Consider the following 26,212-nt stretch of genomic DNA (forward strand, 5'->3'; position numbering starts at 1 on the left):
TTTCTCAAGCAAGCCACCCTGACCGGTGAATATTTACAAGTGCAACACATCTATCAATGATGAAGACAGGTCCTGGAAATCGACTACGGCCACATGCATGAGTAGTTGATACAGACATTACGACCCGCGATAGTGTTTATTAGAGCTAGACAACTATAACCTTAAATTATCTAATAGATCGACTTATAGTGCATGCTTAATTGTTTCATTTCAAGATCTGTAAGCATACATAAATCCAAAATCATGTACATTGTATGAAGCTCAAACCGTTAAACTAAACGGAGCCAAATTGTTAGTAACAGTTCCATGTGGTTTTAATTTTCAATGGTTTGGTTTCGGTTTTTAAAACGTCAAAACCGGACTGTAAACACCACTAGTCATTTTAACAGAACCCATGGGAATTTGTTTGATACTAATAAACAATTACTCCGTACTTTTTTTAATTATCAAAATATATTTTTTTTAAACTTAACTTTGTAGTACAACAAAGAACATCCATCCAATCCAACGGCACAGCTTTCATGATCTATTGATCTGTTACCCATAATAATATTATTATTGGACGAAACTCACCACGTCTGGATTGCCAGCGTGTACACTTTAAAAAAAACCAAAATCATTTCAAATTTCAACATTTTACCGCCATTTCCCCAAATCCACTTCTTATATAAACCCTAACTCTTCAATTCAAAATCACAAACAAAAAACAATCAATATCAATCAAATGGCTCGTACGAAGCAAACCGCAAGGAAGTCCACTGGCGGCAAGGCCCCGAGGAAGCAATTAGCCACCAAAGCCGCACGGAAGTCAGCTCCAGCAACCGGCGGAGTGAAGAAGCCACACAGATTCAGGCCTGGGACCGTGGCATTGCGAGAGATCAGAAAGTACCAGAAGAGCACCGAGCTTTTGATCCGTAAGCTGCCGTTCCAGCGGCTCGTGAGAGAGATCGCACAGGATTTTAAGACGGATCTGCGGTTCCAGAGCTCGGCGGTTGCGGCGTTACAGGAGGCAGCTGAAGCGTATTTGGTTGGATTGTTTGAGGACACGAATTTGTGTGCGATTCATGCGAAGAGAGTTATGATTATGCCTAGGGATATGCAGCTTGCGAGGAGGATTCGCGGTGAGAGAGCGTAGGCTTAGGGTTTGATGTGCTTGATTATTATTATGTTGAATGAATATCTTATTTGAGATGTTTTAATGAATTATGTATTAATCAGCTTTTCATTATTGTGTTGATTTGATTATACTATCTGTGTTTCAAATGTGAAATAACAACTTAGGGTTTGTTTGATATGGGGTAATGGAATGGACGACAGAATGGAATGGACGTGGTAATGGAATGGACAATTACCATTCCAATGAAATATTTGGTTACCATATGGGAATGAAATGAATCATTACTTTGTATTGTTGGTAGGTAAGAAAAAAAATTAAAATTAAAATGGTAGTGAGTGGTGGTGGTGGTGGTGGGAGCGGTGGCGGTAAGGGTGGAGGTGGTGGTGGCGGTAACAGTGGAGGTGTGGTGGGCAGCGATGACGGTGGGCGGCGTGTGATGGTGGGGCGATGATTGATGGATGCGGCGAGTGGGTGGCTGGTATTGATGGCGATGGTTTGTGGAGGTGGGTGGTGGGGGCGGAGGACGCTGATGGTGGTGATTGGTGGCAGTGGCGGCGGCGGTGGGCAGCGGTGACGGTGGGCGACATGTGTGATGGTGGGGTGATGGTTGATATATGCGGCGGGCGGTGCTGAGTGGCTGCCACCGATGGCGATGGTTGGTGGCGGCAGTGGACGACGATGGTGGTGGCTGGTGGCAATGGCGGCGGTGGTTGGTGGCGGTGGTGGTGGTTGTTGATGTTGGGTGGTGGTGGTGTTGGGAAAGTGGTGGAGGTTATGTAGGGTGAAGGAGGGAATGTAATGAAAAAAAACATGGGGTATGGATGGAATGAAATTGGGGTATTTTAGAGGGAATGAAATGGACTAGGTAATGGGTCATTCTATTCCTTTGGTCATCATACACACTATTTTCCATTCCCTCACAATGGGTCATTTCATTCCGTTCTCCATTCTTGCATACCAAACGCTACCTAAATGATTGATATGTCTCATCATCATCATCGTACTCAGTATATCCCACCAATAGCAATGCTATGGTAGGATCTGAGGAGGGTAAGATGTAAACAGCCTTACCTCTATCCCATAGGGATAGAGAGGCTGCTTCCGGTGAGACCCCCGGCTCGATAGTAGTTTTGCATCAAGCCTTGGACATAAGGCACATAACACTCAATCATCGGGACACCGGCTGATTGGTGCATGTGCCCTTGTCTTTCGGCTATCAACGCCACCACATGATGCATGATTAACCTTCCGCCACTTTTAACGTTATTTTCACGTGATTAGTAAAATAACGTCAAAATTAGTGCAATTTTACTTTTGCCCACCCAAGGGTTCACACACATATACATTATATGCGCGCACCGCAAGCAGGGCGTAAATGATTGATATGTGCATAAGTTAATTGTTGTGTAGAAATGGTGAATATGCTCATGCTTAAAATTGTATTCAAATACACCCGAATGCATATCATCTAAGAGCATTCTCATCCAACTTTTTATCCCTAAATCCAAAATTACACTAAAACACACTATATTTTTTCTCTCCTTCTCAATTTAATAATACTTTTTTATACCTTTATCATTACCATTTCTCTTTTCTTTACTCATAACCACTTTCAAAATATATTAAAAAATTATAGGGGGTGAACAGTAATTTTTCAAATATACAGAAAAATCACTATATTTTTTTAAAATATAAAAACTTTTCACTCACAACACCTTAAATCACTCTCTAAATTATAAAAACATCTTATCACAAAATATAAAGGATTTGGATGGGAATGCTCTAATAGTGGTCTATTCTTGATCTTTGTTTATCCATGACAACCCTTACTACGAGCTTATCTCTATTATAATTATAAGCCAAAAATATAAGAAAATAGCCTTCAATTTTTGCTTGTAAACATATCAGTATAAATTCTATTAAAAACAAAGGTTGTAAACAAATATATTTTCTAATATAAAATAAATATAAATCATCACGATTTATATTATTCGATACTTGTCAAATATTTATTGATTCATATTTTTGTTAAAGTATTTTAAAATTAAATATATATTGTTTATTTTTAGATAAAGAAATTATTTTTTATATTTTTGCTCACTTTTAATTAAACTGAACAATTATAAATTATATTTATTTTATAAAAGATAGTGAAGATCGGGTGTTAATGAGCGTGGAACTTTTGGTTTGGTTGGCTTGTGGTAAAGATATATTAGTTTTATAATAAGGATTGAATTTGGTTTATTATTATTATTATTATTATTATTATTATTTTCTACTTAGATCTCCACTTGTGGCGTTTGGATTTTTTAATGGAGACCCAAGTTCGATCCTTACTTGTGGCGCTTTGATTGGATATTGTCAATGAATGATATGAGTAGGCCTTGCAAGGCTTTCAATTTGAATCCCAAGCTCACCCGGGTTTTAGTCTCATTGTGTGTTACGCAATAGAGTTCTGCTTTTATAATAACACAATGACTATTAAGTGATAGCGTAAGCTCAGTTAAGACGACATAGTTTGAACAGAGCCCACAAGAATGAGACAACGGGCCTGTCTCCGTTATTAAAAAAATTAATTTTAAGCTCAGGTTATTGTTTGGCAACTTGTTTACGCACGACGCACCTCTAGAACCCTCTCACTCGGAGCCAAAAGAGCTACTTCTGAATCCATAGAACTGCAATCATCCAAGTAACAAATCAAATGGTATATTCAATTTCTTTTTTTTTTTTCTTCTTACGCATTTCGTCGAACACTTGATCTGCATCTAAAAACAAGCTTCAATAATAACTGTTTATGCGTTTTGTTTCACAGTCGGTCACTCTCCACACTAATCTCGGTGACATCAAGTGCGAAATCGCCTGCGATGAAGTGCCCAAAGCATCTGAGGTTACTTTTATTTTATTCTAAACCCTAATTATTCAATTATACTTACATGTATTCTTTGTTCACAACTTTCGTTAAACTTCAAATAATAATTAGCACAACTTAAAACCTAAAAATCTAATGCCAGAAAATCTCGGATATTGGTCGAGGACAGATATTTGAGATATTGGTTATCGAGGTGGGATTTCGGTAATTTTATCAGACAGAATTTATATGTATCTTTAACACTTAACAATTCATTATACTCTCCTCCTATTAACAATTTATCCTTTTGCAACTGCCAAACACGCTAACAATTGTAGCAGCAAGTAGGAACTGATTAACACTCAAAACACTAACATGTAACACTCAAAGTTGAAAATTAAGACTTAAAACACTGATATCGGGAATATCGGTGATATATTGTTCAACTGCACCGATATTGTCGGTACCGAGATTCTGACCGATATTTCACATGAGGATCGATACTGAGGCTGAGATACCACCGATATTGACTGCATAGCTAAAGTTTATATATTGACTCCTTTACATAATACTAGATATTACATTAGAAACCGCACTTCTTTTCTTATTCATTAAGCTGTTATGTTTACCATGAAACGAGCTTCGATTCGACTTAAAATTTTCTTGATGCCAATAGAATTTTCTTGCACTATGTGCAAGTGGATACTACGACGGCACCATTTTCCACAGAAACATAAAGGGATTTATGATCCAAGGCGGAGATCCCACGGGGACCGGCAAAGGAGGGACGAGTATTTGGGGCAAAAAGTTCAATGATGAGATACGCGAGTCTCTCAAGGTAAAATTTGACACGCATACATTCGCCTTCTACTTAAAGTGTGCTATGTTCGTTTTCACCGATGGCTGTTTTTGGCTTTTTAGCACAATGCAAGAGGTGTGCTATCAATGGCTAATAGTGGGCCTAACACAAACGGGAGCCAGTTCTTCATTACTTATGGTAAACAACCACATCTCAATGGAGCATATACCATCTTTGGCAAAGTCATTCATGGTTTTGAAGTTCTTGATATCATGGAAAAGGTATATTTGCTTAACTATGTGTGCATACCAATTCAGTTACCCTCTTACATTCTATGACTATTGCTACACTTTTTATTTTGTGATGCCCAAAGTAACATTTTGTGTTCTTTTTATGATTATCACCAGTTTTGCTTATTATCATTGTTTAGGGTCATATGTGAATGTGACATTTAACTGAGTTTCATTATTTCATAGAACGTGGTAGATCAAAAGTTGCAATTTTTATAAAATATATGGGCCATTTATATACCCAACAGAGAGATAGTTGAGTGGAATTAGAAGCTGCGTACAAGTATGCAACTTTTCACTAGGGGTGTTATTTGGGTATATTAATCGGTTTTCAGGTTTTTCGTTTATGATATTGCATTGATAACAGATCCGTTTTTACAATTTAGGTTCGGGCTGTTTGGTTGTCTGGTATTCCTGGTTTGGGTTGCGTTACGAGTAGTTCAGGTTGTGCGTAGATTTGGTATAAGACCAATCCGTATTAACAAATACAGATCTGTATCTTAACAAGTTTGTCAAAAGCCCGAACTTCCCGACCCGAGGATACTCGACAACCGAGCAACCTGAACCTGAATAACTGAATTGTAATACGGAGCAGTTTTTGGATGCGCGCAAATTCCAAATAACCGACCCGAACTACCCAAAATTAGGTTAATATACACAAACAACACCTATGCTTTTTCACAAGCATGAAGCTTGGATCTTGTCAGATAATTGTGGATGCTTTGATATATTATTATGTATCATGAAAATACACTCATTTATGCATGATATAAATTGGTTTTTGTTTTGTTTTTTTGCGCAGACTCCAAACTCAGGAGCTGGGGATCGGCCACTGGCAGAGATTAGGATTAATCGGGTAACAATTCATGCGAACCCGCTAGCTGGCTAGTATTCATGTCGATTCGTGGGATCTCCTAACCTGCAAATTCACAATTATGGTCTAAAAATCAGCTCGTTTGTAGTGATAAGATATCCATAACTAAACTCTGAATTGTAGTACTTGGAAGTTTACATGCTACTTATATTTTAATAACCCTTGGTCTTAAAAGATGATTTGTTTCATCTCATTCTATCTGTTTATTTGAGTTTGGTTGATTTGAGCTGTGTGTATCTTCAAATCTTCAATGGTTAAATATGTATTGTGTAATAGTTTATTAAAAATGGAAGTTTAATGGGTTGAGAGTCAGTTGTGTTATAAGCAAGGTGGAAGGAAGGGCCAGACTTACGGGAGTGGATGGGAGACAATGGCGGGGAGTACGGTGGTTAAAAGATTGATTGTTAGATCGGATGATATTAATTATGATATGAGATGGGGCAAGTGGGTTTCGGTGAAGTGTAATATACATGTTTAGAAGGCAGAAATGAATAGAATTTCAATTCGAGGAGCTGTTGAAAGAAGGAATGTTATGGACTCGGACGATGTGTCAGCCTTATGTAACTTAGGGAAAGAGAGAGCTGACCATGTTGCTACTGGTTGTATGGTAGTAGCGGTGGTTCTGGACCATATTAGTCGTTGGTGTAAAGTTCCTTATTTATGGGTTTCTTGTCACAAGTCTATTAAGCTTGGTACGATCACAAAACAGGCATTTCCTTGTTGCATGATACAGATAGCGAGAAATGAAAAGGTTTTTAAGGCATGATGTTAAAACTGAAGAGATCATTAGAGACATTAAATTGTTTGGTTTCCTTTGATTCAAAAATATGACAAAATATAGATGGATAGAATGGTTGGTTGAATTGATGTAAATTTGAATTCATGCAATTTTGTTGTTGTGTGGGTTAAAGGTGGGCAAATAAACTGATTAATTGAACCGGCCCAAAAATCGAACCGAAACCGATTATTTAGAAACCCATTTGGAGTCGATTGAAACCGTATGTTGAGAACGGGTTGTAATTTTCTCCACCAAAACCGGTTCCAAACCAGTTAACCGAACCGAAACCAATTGTAACTTAGTCCATAAACCGGTTTTCAACCTGAACCGAAACTGATCATAAACCGTTTTTGACTTTTATTGATCAAACCGAATATGTTTCAACCCAAACCAGTTTGTGCACCTTAGTGTGGAGGTAGCTCATGGGTGTTAACACGGTTGTTTATAAAGGTTCACCGTTTGTAAAAAAGAATTGGCAAAATAATAAATAAGAAAAATAATTTTAAAAAAATGAAAATGAAGTGAAACATAGGCAGTGAGTCCACAACTCCACAAACAGAAATCACATGCGAGTTTGTATTTGCAGACTTTTTAGTAACTGTAACAGTAGCGTCTCCTTCACACTTCATTCAATAATAATAATAAATTATGGCGCTAAAATCACAAACTTATTATTATTATTATTAGGTCTTTCTTCTACATCTCCCGCCATGGCTACCAATGGAGACGACAATAATAATAATAATAATAATAATAATAATAATAATAATAATAATAATAATCTTCAAGTAACCCCTATTTCCTCTAAACCAAGCCCTAACCCTAACCCTAACCCTAACACTAACATTAGCCCCGCCGATTCGTCCAGAAAATCACCGAGTCCTCAGGACTTCATACTCTCCGTGGCTTCAAAGCTCGCGTCTCAGCCGTTACAGTACTCCGATCCAGATGTTTGGGCCGTACTTACTGCCATCTCTACTAAAGCTCGCAAACGCCGTCAGGTCGGTTTAACCTAATTATACTTCAATTTCTTACCAATTATGTATAGGTGACTTGATTTGACCAGAAGTCAACATGCATTGGCTAAACATTAAATTAGTGACTAGCTTTTTTAGATTTTATAAATTTAATATGCTTCTGACCAGTGATGCGCGTCTCATTAGCCGAATAGTAGCCGATACACGGTTTGTAACCAATTGTGTATAAGTGACACTGATAATGATATTGATTAAGCGTCAGGTTTAACTATGTATCTCATTCTGTAACCAATTGAGTGATATCATTCTTCAATTTGTAATCAATTGTGTATAAGTGACAATGTGACACTGATAATGATATCGATTAACCGTGAGGTTTAACAATATATCTTATTCTGTAACTAGTTAAGTAATATCATTTTGTAATTTATAACCAATTGTGATTAGAGGAGTTGATTTGTCACATAAGTTGTGTAGATTTAATAAGTTTGTGTTTAGTTTAATGAAGTGACAATGATAACGGTATTGATAAAGTAGGGAATAAATATGCTTCTGACTAGTGATGAGCTTCTCATTTAGCCAAACAGTAGCCGATACGCGGTTAGTAACCAATTTTGTATACGTGATAGTGTGACACTGATAGTGATATTGATTAATCGTCATGTTTAACTATATATCTCATTCTGTAACTAATTGAGTAATATCATTTTGTAATTTGTATCCAATTGTGTATAGGTTTGTGATTAGGAGAGTTAACTTGACACAGAAGTTAACATGCACTGGTTGAACATTAAATAAGGGATTATTTTTGTTTACATTTACTAAATTTGTGTTTAGTTTGATTAAGTGACACTGATGATGGTTTTGATAACACAGGGAATTAATATGCTTCTGACTAATGAAGAGCATCTCATTGGCCGAACAGTAGCAGATACACGGTTCCAGATTTTATCAAACCAAATCAGTCAGCAACATTGCAAGATATATCGGAAGAATGTTGCTAAAGAAGATGAACAGGGTCAATCCAGAGTCTATTATTGTGGCTACTTAAAAGACACCAGGTTGTTGTCTTTTAAATAAATCGAGCTTGTTTGATATGCTTTGGGGAATTGGGGTGTGAGTTGTTTTTGACTTGTTTTAACTTTTTGCAGCACAAATGGAACGTATCTCAATTGGGAGAAGTTGAATAAAAACAGTCCCGAGTCTAAACTACATCATGGAGATATCATATCGTTTGCAGCACCTCCTCAACATGGTCAATTTATTTGCTTTTTTGTTTTGTTTTTCTTCTGTGTTGTTGGTGCTTTATTTGAAGTAGTAATTTTTTCATGGCTACAGATCTTTCTTTTGCATTTGTGTTCCGAGAAGTTCTTAAAGCTAATTCAGGGACAGATAGCCTGCCTCTAAAAAGAAAAGCAGGTATGTAACTGTAATTCCTTAGGTACTTCTTGCATGATTCTTTGTACCAACATGGCAAAATATTAGTTGTCATCTTTTTTTTACTAACTTATGAAAGTATTTTCCTCTAAAGTGTATAAAAATAGTGTAGTACACTAAAACTATTCCCTTTTGTTCTCAAGTATCTTGTTATTTTTGAAGATGTACACACACACACACTTCTGAAATGACTTTTGTTGTGGCTCAAAGATGAGTTTGGCTCCGAAACGAAGAGGCTAAAAGGAATTGGCATTGGTGCTTCTGAAGGTCCTCTTTCCCTTGATGACTTTCGAAGTCTTCAACGGTCAAACACGGTATTCTTATTTTTAATTGGTAAATTATCATTGCTGGAATAGATGATCTTGACTTATTACTTCTAACTCACATGTAGGAACTAAGGAAGCAACTGGAAGATCATGTTGCAACCATTGAGCAATTACGTAATGAACACCGTGCAGCCATTGAGCTTCATGAAGTTGTATGTTTTGCTTCAGCATACTCATTGGGTCTATATGTTATCCAACTCACATGATCTGCATGCATGTGTTTTCTGTGAGTTGTATTTGGGTCAGGTGGCAACTGATTTCTCTCTTTATTGTCAGGAAAAGAAAAACCTAAAGGAGTCCATTTCAAAAACTTACGTAGATGAGCTCCAGGAGATTCATAATCAATTTGAAGCAAAACAGAAGGAATTAGTTGAAGTTAATAAATTAAATTCTGAACAAAAACATGCTATTGTGGACCTCAATGAAAGACTAAATGCCTCCATTCAGTCCTGTACTGAAGCAAATGAAATAGTGCGTAGGTGAGTCGTAAATTTGTGGTTTAAGATTTAGTAAAATGCTGATAGTAGACTCCTTTCAGGATAAAAAGAAAGTGTTACTCTAATAAGATGGCTTCGGGGGTTGCTATTCATGTTTCTGCGCCCTAAAAGTCTTATTATTGTAATTCTCTTGTAAGAGAAGCTGAATCAACCATTATCTTGTTGATGCAATGAGTTTATATATTGCATAATAGACATAAAAAGTGTAGATGCCTCGTAGATTTGGAGGATATATCAAACCTTTTATTTTATTTTGTAGCCAGAGCGCATCTATAGCTGAACTCAAGGCTCTTCTAGATGAAGAGAGAGAACAGAGGAAAGAGGATAGAGAAAAGGCCATAGCAAACCTGACAGCCACAGTACAGAGGGTAAAAGCAGAAGCTCAGGAGGAATTGAAACTGCTTTCAAATTCTTCTCTTAGACGAGAAAATGAACAGCAAGAAATTATAAATAAGCTTCAGGTTTGAGAACTGTTTTCTCTGATGATTTTTATTTCTCTCAATGGGATATAAAGAATGTGGATGTTTATGTTTACAGGAATCAGAGAAAGAAAGGTGCTCATTGGTGGAGACTTTGCGATCCAAATTGGTAAATATGCACAACTTTTTTATACTTTAATGTCAGCATATATTTACTATTTCGTCAAACACTTTATTTTACATCATTACTGGATTTTACAACAGGAAGACACAAGGCAGAAACTGATTAGCTCTGATAATAAGGTCCGCCAGCTTGAATCCCAGCTTTCTCAAGAGCAAAGAGTTTCTTCCATTGCTAAAAAGGTATGATTATTACTGCTTCTAAGATATTAGTTGTGTTTCATGTTGTATGTTTCATTTCCTGTATATAAAGTGGTTTATGATTGTACATTCTGCAATTATGCTCTTGCAGAGGGTACAAGAACTTGAGCAAGACACTAGCAGACTGAGAAAAGAACTCGAGAGTGAAAAGGTAGGGATCTCTGTACATTTTATTCTCATCATCTTTATCAGGTGTTTTTTGCTTCTGTACCTCTGATAAACACCATTAAAAATCTAAAGTGAGAGTCCCTTATATGTGTTCAATGTGAACCAAATTCGCATGGTGAAACTAACCTAGTGATCTTCTAGCTTTATTTTTGCTAAGTAATGTTTAAGTTTGTAACTTTTTGTCGAATGAAAAGCTGTGGTGGCAAGTTATGTGCAAATCATGTTAAGTTTCTCTGGTTTGAAGCCTTGAACTGAGGTTTCTTCTTTGCGTTTAGCAGGCAGCTAGGGAAGAAGCATGGGCTAAGGTTTCTTCTCTTGAACTCGAGATCAATGCTGCAATGCGAGACCTTGAATATGAAAAACGCAGGCTAAAAGCCGCTCGGGAAAGAATAATGCTTCGGTAAGAATTATAATTCTGATTGCAGTTAATTTAGCTTAGCTTACTGAGATTTTGAAGTGTTATATTACATGGTATGCACAGGGAAACTCAGCTCCGAGCATTCTATTCAACCACGGAGGAGATCTCCAGTTTATTTGCAAAGCAACAGGAACAATTAAAGGCAATGCAGAGAACACTAGAAGATGAAGAGAATTATGAAAACATATCAGTTGATATTAACCCTAATACTGACAACATGGACCAAATAGAATCTCACCACCAAAACAAAGAAGCAATTGGGTCTCAATGCAGTGGCGGCGCGAAGGCGGCTGATTCAAGCACTTCCACCAAGAAACGACGCAGAAATCAAGCCGAGACATCAAGTGATGAAGCTAGTGTAACCGAGAAGCATGAATGTGATACCCGAAACCAAGAAACTTGTGAAGAAACACAAGAAGCGGAGTTCCCCTGTTTTGGCCCCAGCGGTAAGGGTGCGTTTGGTTCTGATATCGAGGGCGTCAATGCGGCGGCAATGGAAACTGAACAAGTTCACGAGACCGAGACTCAAAATATCGACTTGAATAAGTTAGCCGATGATACAATGGTAGTTGATGAGGAAGAAGAAAGGGTTAGCATCAATGGTGATGAGAATGTTATTAACCAATCGAAGGACCCGATTGAAGAAGACACAGAAGCTGGAGACACCATTAGAACAGGTGACCTTTTGGCTTCTGAAGTTGCTGGCAGTTGGGCTTGTGAGACCGCCCCTTCATGTCATGGAGAGAATGATTCGCCAGGAAATGTCGGTTCTGATAAGGGCTGCACTCGTGGCGCTGGGGTTTTGCATGATTCTGCTAGTGTAGCAGCCGAGAGTCAAACTGGTGTTGGTAGGAACCCTGAGCATGAAGCGGTTACTAAGATGATAGGGATTATTGAACCGGAAATGAAGGGCCAGTTTGTTGGTGTTACAGAGAGTGACAGTGAGAAAGGTGTGGCATCTAACTCGGATACACAGGATTGCACCCAGAGTGATGGTGACGAATCTGACGAGGAGAATGAGGGTCATCATAACCCGTCAAATAATGATAATAAAGCGGCTAAAACAATGGATGAAGATGACGACGACGACGATGAAGCAACCCAGCAAGATTCTGGGTAAAACCGCGTCAAATGGATTCATCTATGTCGTGTTTGTTAAGATTACAAGTTCTTGAAAAGGTCGTTAAATCGATTATGACTCGTCTACTTATGAATTGATTTCTAACGGGTCAAATGACTAAAAGGAAACGAGTCAAACTAGTCATTAGTCGGGTAGGATGGTGTAAATTCATTTTATCTTTTGTTTTAGATCACTATTTATTATTTACCAAAATAATTGAATTTTATTGATGGTAAATATGAAGTAAACCGAAGAGAGGTTTAGGTGTAATGTACTTTTTTAGAAGTTTGATTATGCGCTCTTTTGTTAAATTTGAGTTATTATTCACTCCATACCCTTGTGTTTTCTTTGTAGCTGTAATTCTGTAAATAATTAGTTGGAAATGAAAATACACTGATGCATGGTTTACATAGTACGTATTCAGAAAAGAACAATTTTAATTGGATTTATATGCATCTCTTGTATTAAAAAAATGCTACTAGTAGTTAGTCTCCAATCTATTGTATTCACAGCCATATCGATAATGACATCAGGAAATAATAATCTATAGCACAAGATATCATCTAAATATATACTTGGTGCTAATAATGTAGTAGTAGTAGTATTAACATTTTATATATATTTTAACAATCTTAGTTAAAAATCCACAAACAACTCACACATGATTGAAACACATGCGAGTCGTATGAGTGTTAGACATGTAACATGCCGTGTAACTGCAATGTTTTCAAGCTTGGACCGGATGCCAGGCGAATGACATCATGATATAAAAATATATTTTTATATATTATGAATGTTGGTGGACTAGTTGGATATTTATAGGAGTAAATATGTAAAGCAGAGGTATAAAAGGACTAAAAGTGAAATAAGTATATTATTATTATGTTGTGTTTGGAATTGGAGGTTTGGCACCGATAGTGAAATAAAAGCAGCATTACTACCTTTTGCGTATATATATTGATTGATTTGTCTGTCTGTCTGTCTGGTCTTCATTTCATTTTCACCCATTCTCCCACCGCAACACTCACTCTCACCTTTAGTTTGAACTCAAAAATCAACTTCTCAATAAAGTAGTAGTTATTATTATTATTATTAACACAGTCCAACCAACAATTTTCATAATGATTTCAATTTGAAGTTAAGCTAAAGAGCAATTAATGGCTTCTTCTTCGTATAGAAACAACGGTAGTAGTAGTAGTAGTAGTAGAAGAGGAACGGTGAAAACAGATCGTACTTCTTCTTCTTCTTCTTCTTCCTTCAAATCTAAGAATTCTTCTAATATTCGTCGTACCGGAGCTACTGCTGCTGATTCCGGTCAGTTTTATCTAATCTAATTATCATCATGTTTTTGTTTGTTTATAAATTATAATTTACCTTTCCTTATCGTATATTATGCCGATCTCACATTACACTAGTTTTAGATTTCTTAATTTATAGTTAGGTTTACTTTTGCAACTTGTGAATTATGTGATCTATTATATTTACATCCACCTGTTAGACTTCATTATGATTCCGACCATTGCTGAACAATCAGGCATTGCAATGTGTGTGTATATAGTCACCATGAGATCGGTACCGTACCAGTGCCGGTGCGGTCGGTACCGGTATTAGGTAATAAATAAATGCTCATACCTTAACTAGCATCTTTTGTTGCAGTAGGAAAATTAGCAGTTGGCAGGCATTGTAGCAATAATAACTCACTTATTTACTTCATTACCTGTGTGTGTTATTCGTTGGCAATTTGGTATTATGCACTTGTTAGCATTTGTGAGTTGTGACAACAGTAAGTAAATCAAGTTTGTTTCTAGAGAATGATTCCATATGTTTAAAATTAGTGTTATGGTATCACTGCTACAGTGGTTTTTTTAATGATATTAGCTGCTGCTGCTGCTGCTGCTGATGATCAGGTTTGTTAGAAAATAATAAATTATAGCTAGATTCATCAAGTTTTAAACTTAATGAAAGTATAGGACCCAAGTAAGACTAACCTTTTCATAGGATGAGAGTGAAGGGCAAGCTAGATTTCTGAAGTTTTTGGTTAAATATGTGCAATATTTTTATTGTACTTTTATATAATCTTTTCAATGATTTCATGTTGTTTGGTTGATTTTAGTGTATTAGTAGTTAATAGCTTGCAGGCTGAAGAGTGAAGTCTGAATCTGATTGCTACTGCTAGTAACAATTGTCAATATATTGAATTTGAAGGCTATATTTACGCGCATTGTCTAGAACTAAACCTAAGATAAGATATTTCAATGACCAGAGCATACAGAGTAACAGAAACTCACAAGTCACACTTGATAATAATATCTATAATAAACTGGGCCAAAGGGCTAAAAACTTGCTAATTTTCTGATTATGTTGGTAAAAGATGTAGTACCCCCTAAGTATTGGTGATTGGATTCTTTAGATTATCTGAATCCTAATGTAGTATCAACAAAGCACACATGCATTGGTTTTGATGTTAACTTATTGGTATTGGTACTGGTATGTAGCACATGTCATGGTCTGTAGAGATAAGCTTTCTACACTAATGCATGTGTGCTTTGACGGTGCTGCAATATTCTCTCCCCACTACCAAAAAATTTAACATCTACAAGTCTTTAGTCTTATCTTTTTTGGGGTAAGCTAACCCACCAACAGCAAATCATATTGAAATTAAAACTAATATTTGAATTTGTGATGCAGTGTCTGGTCGAGTTCGAGTTGCAGTCAGATTAAGACCTCAAAATTCTGAGGAGATGGTGGCAGATGCTGATTTTGCTGACTGTGTGGAATTGCAACCGGAGGTGTGAGAATTTTACTTCCCATAACTTAGAATTTAATGAACATATAACTATATTTTTCCAATTAGTGTTAGGTTAATCATGTGATTAGTGATTAATCACTGAAACTTATTGATCCATGACAGTTTAAAAGGTTGAAACTTCGGAAAAACAATTGGGATTCAGATACGTATGAATTTGATGAAGTGCTAACTGAATCTGCATCCCAGAAGCGTGTTTATGAAGTTGTTGCAAAACCTGTGGTTGAGGTGATGTTACATTACTTATTTCTATTCGATTACTCATAGTTCAATGGCAAAGCTTATACTTGAACTGATAATATTTAACTACGCATTTCAGAGTGTTCTGGACGGGTACAATGGGACAATAATGGCATATGGCCAAACAGGAACAGGGAAGACTTTTACTTTAGGACGATTGGGTGATGAAGACACATCAGCACGTGGAATCATGGTCCGTGCAATGGAGGATATACTAGCTAATATATCTCGGGATTCTGATTCAGTCATGATCTCATACTTGCAGGTGTCCTTACACATAAAAATGCATTAATGAATTAGGTTTCTACTCTAGTCTTTAGATAAAATTCTTCATTGAAATATATGTAGCTTTACATGGAGACAATCCAAGACCTCTTAAATCCAACAAATGATAACATTTCAATTGTTGAAGATCCCAAAACTGGTGATGTGTCTGTACCAGCAGCAACTCTGGTTGATATACGAACCCACCATGATTTTATGGAATTGTTGCGGTTGGGAGAAGCGCACCGAGTTGCTGCTAACACAAAACTTAATACCGAGTCTTCTCGTAGTCATGCTATTTTAATGGTAAGTTGCTTACTAGTTTTCTGTTTTTAATATTTAATATCCGATTTAAAGTTGGTAAATATTGCTTGACAGTTGACACCATACTTTTTTGCTAAAATTCTTCAGGTGCACATTAAGAGGTCTGTAACAGATATGGAATCCGAGATTGTAACTGAAAATGACCATTCCCTTCACATGAGCAAAAATTCTAAGCCGCCTGTTATTCGGAAAGGCAAATTAGTTGTTGTAGATCTTGCAGGCTCTGAACGTGCTCACAAGTCAGGTGTGTAGGCATAAATTGTTTCAAACAATCTGTTATAAGATTTTGTTAAGGTGTTTAATTATATATAGTTAAAATATCTTACAATGGGTATTTATTTTCAGGAAGTGAGGGACATACATTAGAGGAAGCAAAATCTATAAATCTTTCTTTAAGTGCATTAGGAAAATGCATAAATGCTCTTGCAGAGAATAGCCCGCACGTACCTGTAAGAGATTCTAAGCTGACGAGGCTGCTTAAAGATTCATTTGGAGGTCGGTTCTTTAGAACATTAGCAACTTATTATTTTTTATTACTTCTATAGCTTATATTGAAGCAACATATGTTTGAAATGATTACACGCCCTTGGAGATGGTGGCTTCAACATTCACATAATCACGAATTGCTTGTACATTGTATTTGCAGGTACTGCAAGAACATCATTGATTGTAACTGTGGGCCCATCTCCACGACATCGTGCAGAAACTACAAGTACTATTTTGTTTGGACAAAGGGTGAGCGACCTAGGTTTTGACGGTCTAAAAATTCAGAAAACAAATAATTTTATATGTTTTATGGTCATTATTTTCTGTATAAAGTTGACCATTTTCTGAAACAATTACCATAATTTATAGAGCAGAATCTCATGCATCACTTATCGGGGTTCAGTTGTTTATAAATGGTGTTTTGAGTGTCATTTTTATTGTATCTCAGGCAATGAAGGTTGAGAACATGTTGAAAATCAAGGAGGAGTTTGATTACAGAAGTTTGTGTAAAAGACTTGAGACACAGATTGACAAACTCACTGCCGAAAATGAAAGACAGCAGAGAGCATTTGAGGATGAAATTGAAAGGACAACAATAGAAGCACAGCATCGTATATCTGTGGCTGAAAATAATTATGCTGAAGCTTTGGAGGTTAGTTTATAGATTTGTGATTGTAAATTTGTAATGCAACTTTTTTCTTTACAATACATGCCTTCAAAGTTCCAAATAGTTGTTATAAATTAGGCAAACTGCACGAATATAAACTAACTTTTTTTGCTTTTAACATCCAGTTCTACAACAGTCATAAAATAGAAACCAACTTACCATTTATCACCGATTTTAGCAACCAAGTTACATTTTGCCACAAAAAGTTGTTTACCTCTATGAATGCACATGGTTCAACCAGGAATGTGGCATTTTTTGTTGATATTTAAAAGGTGCTGACATGACGTCTTATATTCTTTTTGTGTATATGTATATGCATCAGGGCATCTGATTTGACAGTTTATAATTATTTTCAAATTAAAATTCTCTTCAGAACAAGTTTATTTTTCAAACTTGCAACTTTTCTTCACATACATTTTGCATATTTGCCAACCATTTTTGCTAAGCGTAGAATGTTTTATGTTCTTGTAGACAGGGAAAATGAAATGCCAGATGGACTACATGGAATCTATTAAAAAGCTAGAGGAGAAGTGGATGAGCAACCATTCAAAACATGGAACCAATGGCTTCATTAACGGTCACGGTGGAGAGGTATCAACTATCAAGCCTGAAATTCTATATAAATTAAAGATATATTCACAAGGGTCATCCAAAGAATCATCATTCTACAAATCAAGTTCCATACAGTTAAAAATGTGTTCTTGATTATGTGTTACATGAGTTCAAGATGATTATGCTGCAAGATTCAAATTCTATTTTCCCATCATATATATCACAGTATTCTTTCATCACTCTCACCCTCCTAAATTGACAGGGTAATGAGGATGTTACAGAATTAAAAATAAAGCTTCAGAAGGAAATTGCTTTACGAAAACGAGCTGAAGAAGAGATCCAAAATCTTAAGAACTCACAAGTTCACCCTACAGAGGTCTGTATTTTTTTTTAATATCAAACTAGAATAAGTGATATCAGTATTTAAGATTTTAACTAAATTTTTGAATACTGGAATATGTATTACATCACATATTATCCTCATAATTAGGCAGGTGTAGATGCTGATGTTATTAAGCTTCAAAATTTATTGGATGAAGAAACTCGTCAAAAACAGAAACTTGAGGAAGAAGTTTTGATGTTGCAAAGCAGATTGACACAGCTGACTCAGTTCTGGTCAGGTAGAAAACTTGATGTTTATACACATTATTACTTTGATGATTATGGAGCATTACAAAAGGAGGTGAACGTTCGGGTTGTTTTTTGTTGTTTTAGCCAAGATGCTCGCAGCTTGATAATCAAAGCAACGGAGACAGAACGTCAATAGCTAATCTTCATGAACATGGTATGCAGAATTTGTAATTAATGCTATATAGTGGTTTATATTTTTCTAATATGGTTCTCTCTCAAGCAAATCATATAGTTGGATTGCAAAAGATCCTGTCTTTGCTAGAGTCAGAAGATCCTAATGTTCGTTTGCATGCTGTTAAGGTGGTGGCCAACCTAGCAGCTGAAGGTTATTGTTTCTTAAAACCTTATTATCAAAATCAAACATATATCTTCTTTTTAAGTCTGATTGATTATTTCTAAAGCTGTTAAAAGTGAAAAATGTAATGTGCAGATAATAATCAGGAAAGAATAGTTGAAGCTGGTGGGCTGTCATCACTGTTGGATCTCCTTAGAAGCAGAAGCTTTGATGAAACAATTTGCAGAATAGCAGCTGGTGCTATTGCAAATCTTGCAATGAATGGTCTATATCTCTCTATACATGTACACACATACATACATACACACTTCCGTGGTGGTTTTGGTAAACTTTATTGTTGTTCTATGCAGAAGCTAATCAAGAACTTATAATGGCTCAAGGTGGGATTAGTCTGTTGGCGATGACTGCAGCCGATGCTGAGGATCCGCAGACTCTACGAATGGTATCCGGAGCTATTGCCAATCTATGTGGAAATGGTACTGCTATTTTTCATTTTCTTATATCACTTCTGATAGTTTCTTTGTTAGTTTACATAATTACATAACATATTGTCTATGTATTGGATTTCAGATAAACTGCAGACACGGTTGCGATCTGAAGGTGGAATCAAGGCCTTGCTAGGGATGGTTAGGTCAAGACATCCAGACGTTCTTTCTCAAGTCGCGCGTGGAGTTGCAAATTTTGCAAAATGTGAGTCTCGAACTTCTAGCAAAGGTAATTTATGTGCGTGTATATTTAACTTGGTATATTTTAAATACAGTTGCGATTTTCAAAAGACATCAGTTAAAGGGAAGTTTTGTAAATTTTCTGTGTTAGGAAACAAGAACACCCGATCTATGTTGATAGAAGACGGGGCACTTCCATGGATCGTGCAAAATGCCAACAACGACGCATCAATCATAAGACGGCACATCGAGCTTGCACTTTGTCATTTAGCACAACACGGTAATTATCTCATTTCGTTGCAATCTGAATTATATGATATGATGATTTATAAACAGACTTTTAACATTATTTGTGATCTCAGAAGTAAATGCAAAAGACATGGTGAGTGGAGGTGCGTTGTGGGAGCTAGTTCGTATCTCACGCGATTGTTCCCGAGAGGACATACGTGCTCTTGCTCGCCGTACGTTGACTAATAGTAAAATCTTTTCATCTGAATTGAGGCGCTTACGAGTAGAAATCTAAACTCTCTAATCATATTTTTGTAACATACGTCGGCGGTGTGTGACCATTCTATCTTACGGCGTTGTCTATAGGACAGCAGACACCTGCATTTTGAACATGCATTATTTCTGTTATTAATTTGTTAGTAATATATGTGAGGTTCGTTTACCTCATTTATGAAATAAAACCTCTATGTGAAAGTGAATGTAGTAGTTGGACTTCTGGTTCAATGACATAGAGGTGACGGTATCTTAAGGTTTCAGGTTTGAAACCTGACTTAACGTGGTTTTCCCACTGTGGTGTGTTCCTTCTTTATGGTGTTCGTCTGTGAGTCAGGCCTAAAGGGTTAAAATTAGTATGGACGGTTGACATCCCGTCTTTAGAGACAAGGGTACGAACCAGGTTTTGGTTTCTCGGAATAATCGTACCGAGACCCGTTTGAATTGGTTCCAAGCCATCTCTACCTGGCCGGTCAAAACCAGGCGAAACTTGTAAGAGGGCCCGGTCTTCTCATCTTTACCCATATAAAAAAGACTCACTCGGGTATTGGAGGTGGTTTTAAACATTATTAAAAAAAAGTGAAAGTGACTCAGTCATGAAAGTGAAGGTTTTCAACATATAATGCCACTTGCAGGTATTTAGCATGCCACAATTCATACAAAGCCCATCAAAATTGAAATTTCACATGTAATTCAAAAACATGACATCATACTCAGAAGTCATTAGTCAAACTACTTGATTGAATAATTATGAATAATCAAGTAATACGACAACTCATAATTGGGGTTGTTTGATCTTTAATTGGACCATACATTGTTTGACTTCAATTTTAAAAGCATTAGGTACTCACTTGAGAATTTACACCCTTAATATAGGTAAGTTGCTACTAGCCTACTCTCAATTATCTTGACTACTAAAGAGCATTTGATAACGGTATTGATAATGTTTATCAATGTGTTGAGTAAAATCTTGCAATTTCAAGCGGTGAGGATTTCATGGTTATCAAAAAATATTGTATAATTTAAGAGTAGAATTAGAGAATATATGAATTGTTATACAAAAATAGCAACTAATTAGAGATAGATGCATAATCCATTTAGGCATCACTAGGCAACTCTTAGGTATACTTAAGCACATATGCCTCATACAACCTTGAAATACGCTTAGAAATCTTTGTAGCCGATACGTTGATCATTTGTAGCCTATACGATGATACTTAGGCACCTTTGGAGCATAAATCTATTTTTCTTAGCCTATATTGTAAAACGTTTAATCCACTTTACTAGTTCACTTGGTTATTTTGATCATTTTCCCTTTAATAATATGCATGTGTTGTACGTGAACCGTTTTTGTTTGCATATATACAAGTATATCAACATGGAATCGTTATCACTGTGGATACAAACCAAGCCGAGGTCCACTCGTGCTCGACTTTGTTTGAAATTGAGATGATGATCAGCTGATAGATCTTGGCTAATTATGTACAAATCACTCAACCAAGTTTCTAGCTCGAGTGTGTTTCAATCTTCCAACTATTTGAACAAATATATATAGTTATGTTACCAACAAAGAATATATAAAGATCCTACTTTAAACTTTTATTATTAGGTCATGTAACTAAATTTAATTTTTTTTAATGTCTCATGTAATATTAATTAATATTCAAAAAATGTAAATAAAAATATAAAGAAAAGCATATCTAGGGTTCAACAAAGCATCTCCCTTCCTCACTCAAGACAACCCAATCACTTTCTTTTCTTTCTTCTGAACCCACATACAGTAAAACAAAGATCACACCCAGTCTCTCTCTCTCTCTCACACACACACATATAATATATATATATAATATATATATAGAGAGGATATATATATACAAGTGTAGCAATGAAGCAGAAAATGGTGTACATGTGGGTGGGGGTGCATTTGCAGTTGCTTGCTTTGGAAAAGAGCCAAGTTAAGAACTCCTTCACTTACACGTGTAATCACCCCAATCATATATATCTATCTCTTCAAACCCTAAATAAAGACAGTCAAACAACACCCCCACACACAGAGATTTATATAAATTGATTTATACATGTGAACTCTTGGGTGAGCAAAAGTGAAATTACACTAATTTTGACGTTATTTTACCAATCTTATTAAAATAACGTTAAAAGTGGCGGAAGGTTAATCAGGCATCATGTGGTGACGTTGATAGCCGAAAACAAAGGTACATGCATCAATCGGCGGTGTCTCAATGGTTGAGTGTTATGTGTCTTATGTCCAAGGCTTGATGCAAAACTACTATCGAGTCGTTGGTCTCACCGGAAGCAGCATCTCTGTTCCTAAAGGGTAGAGGTAAGGCTGTCTACATATATATTATCCTCTTCAGACCCTATCATAGCTTTGTTATTGATGGAATATACTAAGTGATGATGATGATTATATATATATAGAGATCAGACAAAGAAAGATGATTAAATATATGCCCACACAACACAAATACATGTGTTTTCTTGAACACCCATATCAATCCTAATCTAAGATATTAAGTTATGAACATATATAATAACAGATATGTAACTTTTAAAACTAAGTACATGATCATAAAGTATGATTATTCATGTCATTATGTGTACTTATAATGAAGTCAATATATGTAGTTTAGAGCTTTACAGTTAAGATTTTGAATGGTTTTAATGATGGTTTCATACAACTTATTAGAATTAACAAAACCTTTGAATATACGAAGAAAGTAAAGCATCTAAAATGTCCTGTCCACCTTATAGTCTTTACAAGCTGTTTAAGCTTCTTCAAGACAAGTCCACGCAACTCCATTAGAGGTCTTAAATGCTAGGTGCTTGTTTATAGAAACAAGAAATAATATTAATGTTACTAATATATAAAAAAGCTCACAACAAGGTTATTAATTGAATAATAATTTCACAAGTTTTGTACAACCTCATCAGTTCTTGATCAAACATGCTATGAAAGCCTAATCTTTTTAATCAACTAATTAACATCACAAATTAACATACTAACTCATGTTAAAATTAAAGGAAATTGCACAAGATTAAGTGTAAGTAAGGATGGAGAAGAATGATATGATAGTACTTGTTTGATTAATTCCTCTTGATCCTTCAATTCTCATCAAAAAGGGGGACGATTTGCACCCCAATACGCTTGATCCGTTGGCATTTGACACGAATTAATCATATTAGGAGGCAATCCATGGATCAATAAAGACGGATTCAGATTTGGATTCGCCTCCACGAGTTGTTGTTGATCATTGATCCGAGAAGGGGATCCTAAACGTTCGTTCCCTGAAACCGCGGTAGTCTCCTCTTCCTCGAGAGGAAGTCGTTCATATGCCACATTTCCAAACGAAGCGGCCATCATTACCACTGGCCCTGAAGCCAACAAGGGTCCCCGCAACTCCCCCCCCAACCACTTGCCCTTGACCACCAGCTAAATAGATGGTCAACCCTGAAGCAGCCGGTGGAGCAGGAGGGGGAAGAAAGGACCCTGAGAGTGATAAGATCTCAAATCGCCCGTGCAGGGTCAAAACTTCCCCTGGAGCACTCGGCTGCTTCAGGGTTACATTTACAACCGTGCCGGTACCACTCAAAATACTAACCCCTCTTTGCCTTCTCGTAGCGAAATCCGCTATACTTTCTTGGATATCACATCCATTAGCTACCTCTATGACATGAGACCGGAGCGCATTCAGGCTGTCCCTTGTCACTATAACCGGTGGCTTCGGCTTGTTCTTCGCTCCCGGTGGACACCCACGTGGCCTCCTTGAACCACCACCACCACTACTATGATCACCTCCTCCTCCTCCATCATTATTATTATTATTATTATGATCGTTACCTTCACGGTCCCGCTTTCGGCTTCCACCGGTTTGATCTTCTTGATCCTGATCCGGTGGTTGAAATTGATGATGATGGTCTCTAGTATGAAAAGGAGGAGGTAGATGATGACCATGAGTTGTACCTGGATTCATTTTCTCCAAATCTTGATCACTTTATAAACAAAAGTATAATATTTCTCTCTAATTAATCTTGGCTTATATATTTTGGATGGTTTTTGGTTGAGTTGTTGCTAAGCTAAAGGTGCAAGTTTATATTAATGAAAAGAGTTGGAATGAAGTTATTGATAAAATTCATTCAGGGTATATATTTAAGGTTAAGTTTAAGGTTTGTAAGAGTCTAGGATTGACAGAGGTAGATGCAGGATTTGTTCATGTTGTGTACTTGTGTTGAATGTTAGATGAATGGTTTTAGGGTTTGGAAGACAGCGTGCGCATGAAGGGCGGTGGAGGGTCCCACTTTTCTCTCTCCTTTGTCTCCCTCACGTTCTCACCCGTTTTCCTATTTTTGTCCATTTCGAAATTTATTACTACTAATTAAATATGAATCATAATATTATTTAAAAGCATATATATACAAGTTTTGGATGGTAAAAATAATAAGAAGATGAGTTTAAATGAGAGGTTGGTGTAAGTGGAGAGCGGTTACTGAGGTATTGTGCAACAAAAAGCTCCTAACGAAACTAATGGGTAAATTTATAGATTTACAGTTAGACTGATTATGTTTTACAAAACTGATTGTTAGCTCATCAAGAAGGCATGAGCATGAGCACGGAAGATAGAGATAAGGGTTTTGAGATGAATGTATATGAACACAAAAGGTTAGACCGATTGACATAATAAGAAATGAAGTTGTCACAAATATGAATTTTTTTTATTATTAAACTCAAACCACAAATTAGAACTATTGTTATCCCACAAGGTTATCCCATCCAACTTAAAAAAAAACACCATCATATTAGAACTATTGTTATCATCATGATTAATTAAACGACAGTAGAACTAATAACCATATTAATATTTATTAATATAATTTAATATTGAATTGATTTATCTATATATTTCAACAGAAGTTCTTCTGAAAAATTTAAGGTTGCATGTATCTCAGATAAGGGAGGACGGCTTTAGAAATAATATCATTAAGAAAAAAAAAGCATGAAAGGAGCCTCTTTGAATCATATAATCAACTCTGTTAAACATCTTTATATATTTAATTTTCCACGTAATATTATTTGGTCAAACGTTGTTTTTTAAAATTATTTTGAAACAATTGAATAAATATGAAATGAAGGAGTGTCTGGCACCCCAAATACAGTAAATAATTAAATAGCTATAGTTAAATTAAAATAATAACAACAACAAATATATATATATATCATTTTCTAAAAAAAACATGTATGATTAATTTGAGTTTGATGTAATATTATATTTAGTCATAAAGAAAATATACTAAAGAACACATTGGTAGACAGCTAGTTAAAACACTACTAGAAATAGAGAAATAATGAGTGCTGCTTAAGGGTTGTTCATGAATTGAGTCGAACCAAGCCATGGCGACTTGACGAGGGAGTTTTATCGGGCTAGAATTGAAGCACAAGTTGTTTAGACCGTTTTAATGTTACTATACTAATACAAACACCTAGGCTTTGTCAGTCATTTCAACTTTTATACGACTGTGTAAACCATGACGTCCCCTTTTCTATACGGTGTTTAATAGAGAGTGTTGAACTGTTGATGGTTGTTAAATCTATGTTGAGTAGCTTAACGTGGTAAAAGAAAAAAAAACATAAAAAAAAGTTTGTTTTTTAACTTTAATTTGAAGTTCAAAGGAGTATGTATGTATCACTAGCATATGTTATTTGGGCCATAAAGCCCATAAGTTTAATTGGCGGTACTAATGGGCTGTCTTTAGATGACTTTTAGTTGTTTAACAAGTAGGCCCAAACTGAATATTCAAAGTTTCTTATAAATTTACAGTTCGTAAATAAACAAGTTATTAATCAAGGTGCTTCAAGTTTTCGTCTTTTATTAGTTTTTTTCCTCTTACATCAATTTAAAATATGTTTTTTTTTTTATGAAATTCGTGATTTTCCATTTCAACATTTTAACAAGGTTTTTTCGCATGATGACATCCGAAATGAACAAATGACCATCGAAAAGAACAAATGACATTCCAAACGAACAAAAAACCTACGAAACGAACAAATGACATCTGAAAAGAACAAATGACCTCCGGAACTAACATATAACATCCGTAACAAACAAATGGCCTACGAATCGAACAAATGACATCCGAATGAACTAATGGCATCTGTAACGAACTAATGATCTTCATTTTGTCTGTTGGGTTATTTAGGCCTTTTGGGCCAACCTTAGAAGACTGGGGATGGAAAACCCCGTTTAGTTTTCTTGGTATCTAAAATTGTTAGCCATAATCTTATTCTATATATACCCGCATAATATAATTGTAATCGTG

At 36.0% G+C, this 26,212-nt stretch overlaps 3 protein-coding genes and 2 pseudogenes across 4 annotated transcripts; 4 read left to right on the forward strand and 1 right to left on the reverse strand.

The window, feature by feature from the left end:
• Nucleotides 1-706: 706 nt before the first annotated feature.
• On the forward strand, nucleotides 707-1,161 carry LOC143583002 (histone H3.2-like). Its single transcript, XM_077065433.1, has one exon. It carries the CDS (start codon nucleotides 725-727, stop codon nucleotides 1,133-1,135), a length of 411 nt encoding a protein of 136 aa, XP_076921548.1. The 5' UTR covers nucleotides 707-724; the 3' UTR covers nucleotides 1,136-1,161.
• A 2,573-nt stretch (nucleotides 1,162-3,734) lies between these two features.
• On the forward strand, nucleotides 3,735-6,143 carry LOC143583010 (peptidyl-prolyl cis-trans isomerase CYP18-1). Its single transcript, XM_077065442.1, has 5 exons — nucleotides 3,735-3,821; nucleotides 3,930-4,004; nucleotides 4,642-4,803; nucleotides 4,887-5,045; nucleotides 5,857-6,143. Exons 1-5 carry the CDS (start codon nucleotides 3,819-3,821, stop codon nucleotides 5,941-5,943), a joined length of 486 nt encoding a protein of 161 aa, XP_076921557.1. The 5' UTR covers nucleotides 3,735-3,818; the 3' UTR covers nucleotides 5,944-6,143.
• Nucleotides 6,144-6,298: 155 nt separating this feature from the next.
• Nucleotides 6,299-12,781, forward strand: LOC143583017 (uncharacterized). The gene is made up of 14 exons (XM_077065447.1): nucleotides 6,299-6,389; nucleotides 7,496-7,707; nucleotides 8,560-8,744; nucleotides 8,835-8,938; nucleotides 9,022-9,102; nucleotides 9,331-9,434; nucleotides 9,512-9,598; nucleotides 9,723-9,925; nucleotides 10,203-10,404; nucleotides 10,481-10,531; nucleotides 10,627-10,725; nucleotides 10,835-10,894; nucleotides 11,190-11,311; nucleotides 11,393-12,781. Exons 1-14 carry the CDS (start codon nucleotides 6,299-6,301, stop codon nucleotides 12,447-12,449), a joined length of 2,658 nt encoding a protein of 885 aa, XP_076921562.1. The 3' UTR covers nucleotides 12,450-12,781.
• An 825-nt stretch (nucleotides 12,782-13,606) lies between these two features.
• On the forward strand, nucleotides 13,607-20,050 carry LOC143583003 (kinesin-like protein KIN-UA; annotated as a pseudogene). The gene is made up of 19 exons (XR_013144077.1): nucleotides 13,607-13,763; nucleotides 15,138-15,238; nucleotides 15,361-15,483; nucleotides 15,575-15,760; nucleotides 15,844-16,065; nucleotides 16,171-16,327; nucleotides 16,429-16,578; nucleotides 16,730-16,818; nucleotides 17,018-17,221; nucleotides 17,708-17,827; nucleotides 18,051-18,164; nucleotides 18,279-18,408; nucleotides 18,503-18,572; nucleotides 18,651-18,743; nucleotides 18,849-18,977; nucleotides 19,064-19,189; nucleotides 19,284-19,427; nucleotides 19,530-19,658; nucleotides 19,741-20,050. The product of XR_013144077.1 is annotated as a kinesin-like protein KIN-UA (transcript).
• A 2,783-nt stretch (nucleotides 20,051-22,833) lies between these two features.
• On the reverse strand, nucleotides 22,834-23,909 carry LOC143583011 (AT-hook motif nuclear-localized protein 22 pseudogene; annotated as a pseudogene).
• Between the last annotated feature and the right edge of the window lie 2,303 nt (nucleotides 23,910-26,212).

Source organism: Bidens hawaiensis, unplaced genomic scaffold (genome assembly GCF_021521415.1).
Source record: "Bidens hawaiensis isolate Kalapana, Puna unplaced genomic scaffold, B.hawaiensis_p1.1 tig00032102_1, whole genome shotgun sequence".
Lineage (NCBI taxonomy): Eukaryota > Viridiplantae > Streptophyta > Magnoliopsida > Asterales > Asteraceae > Bidens > Bidens hawaiensis.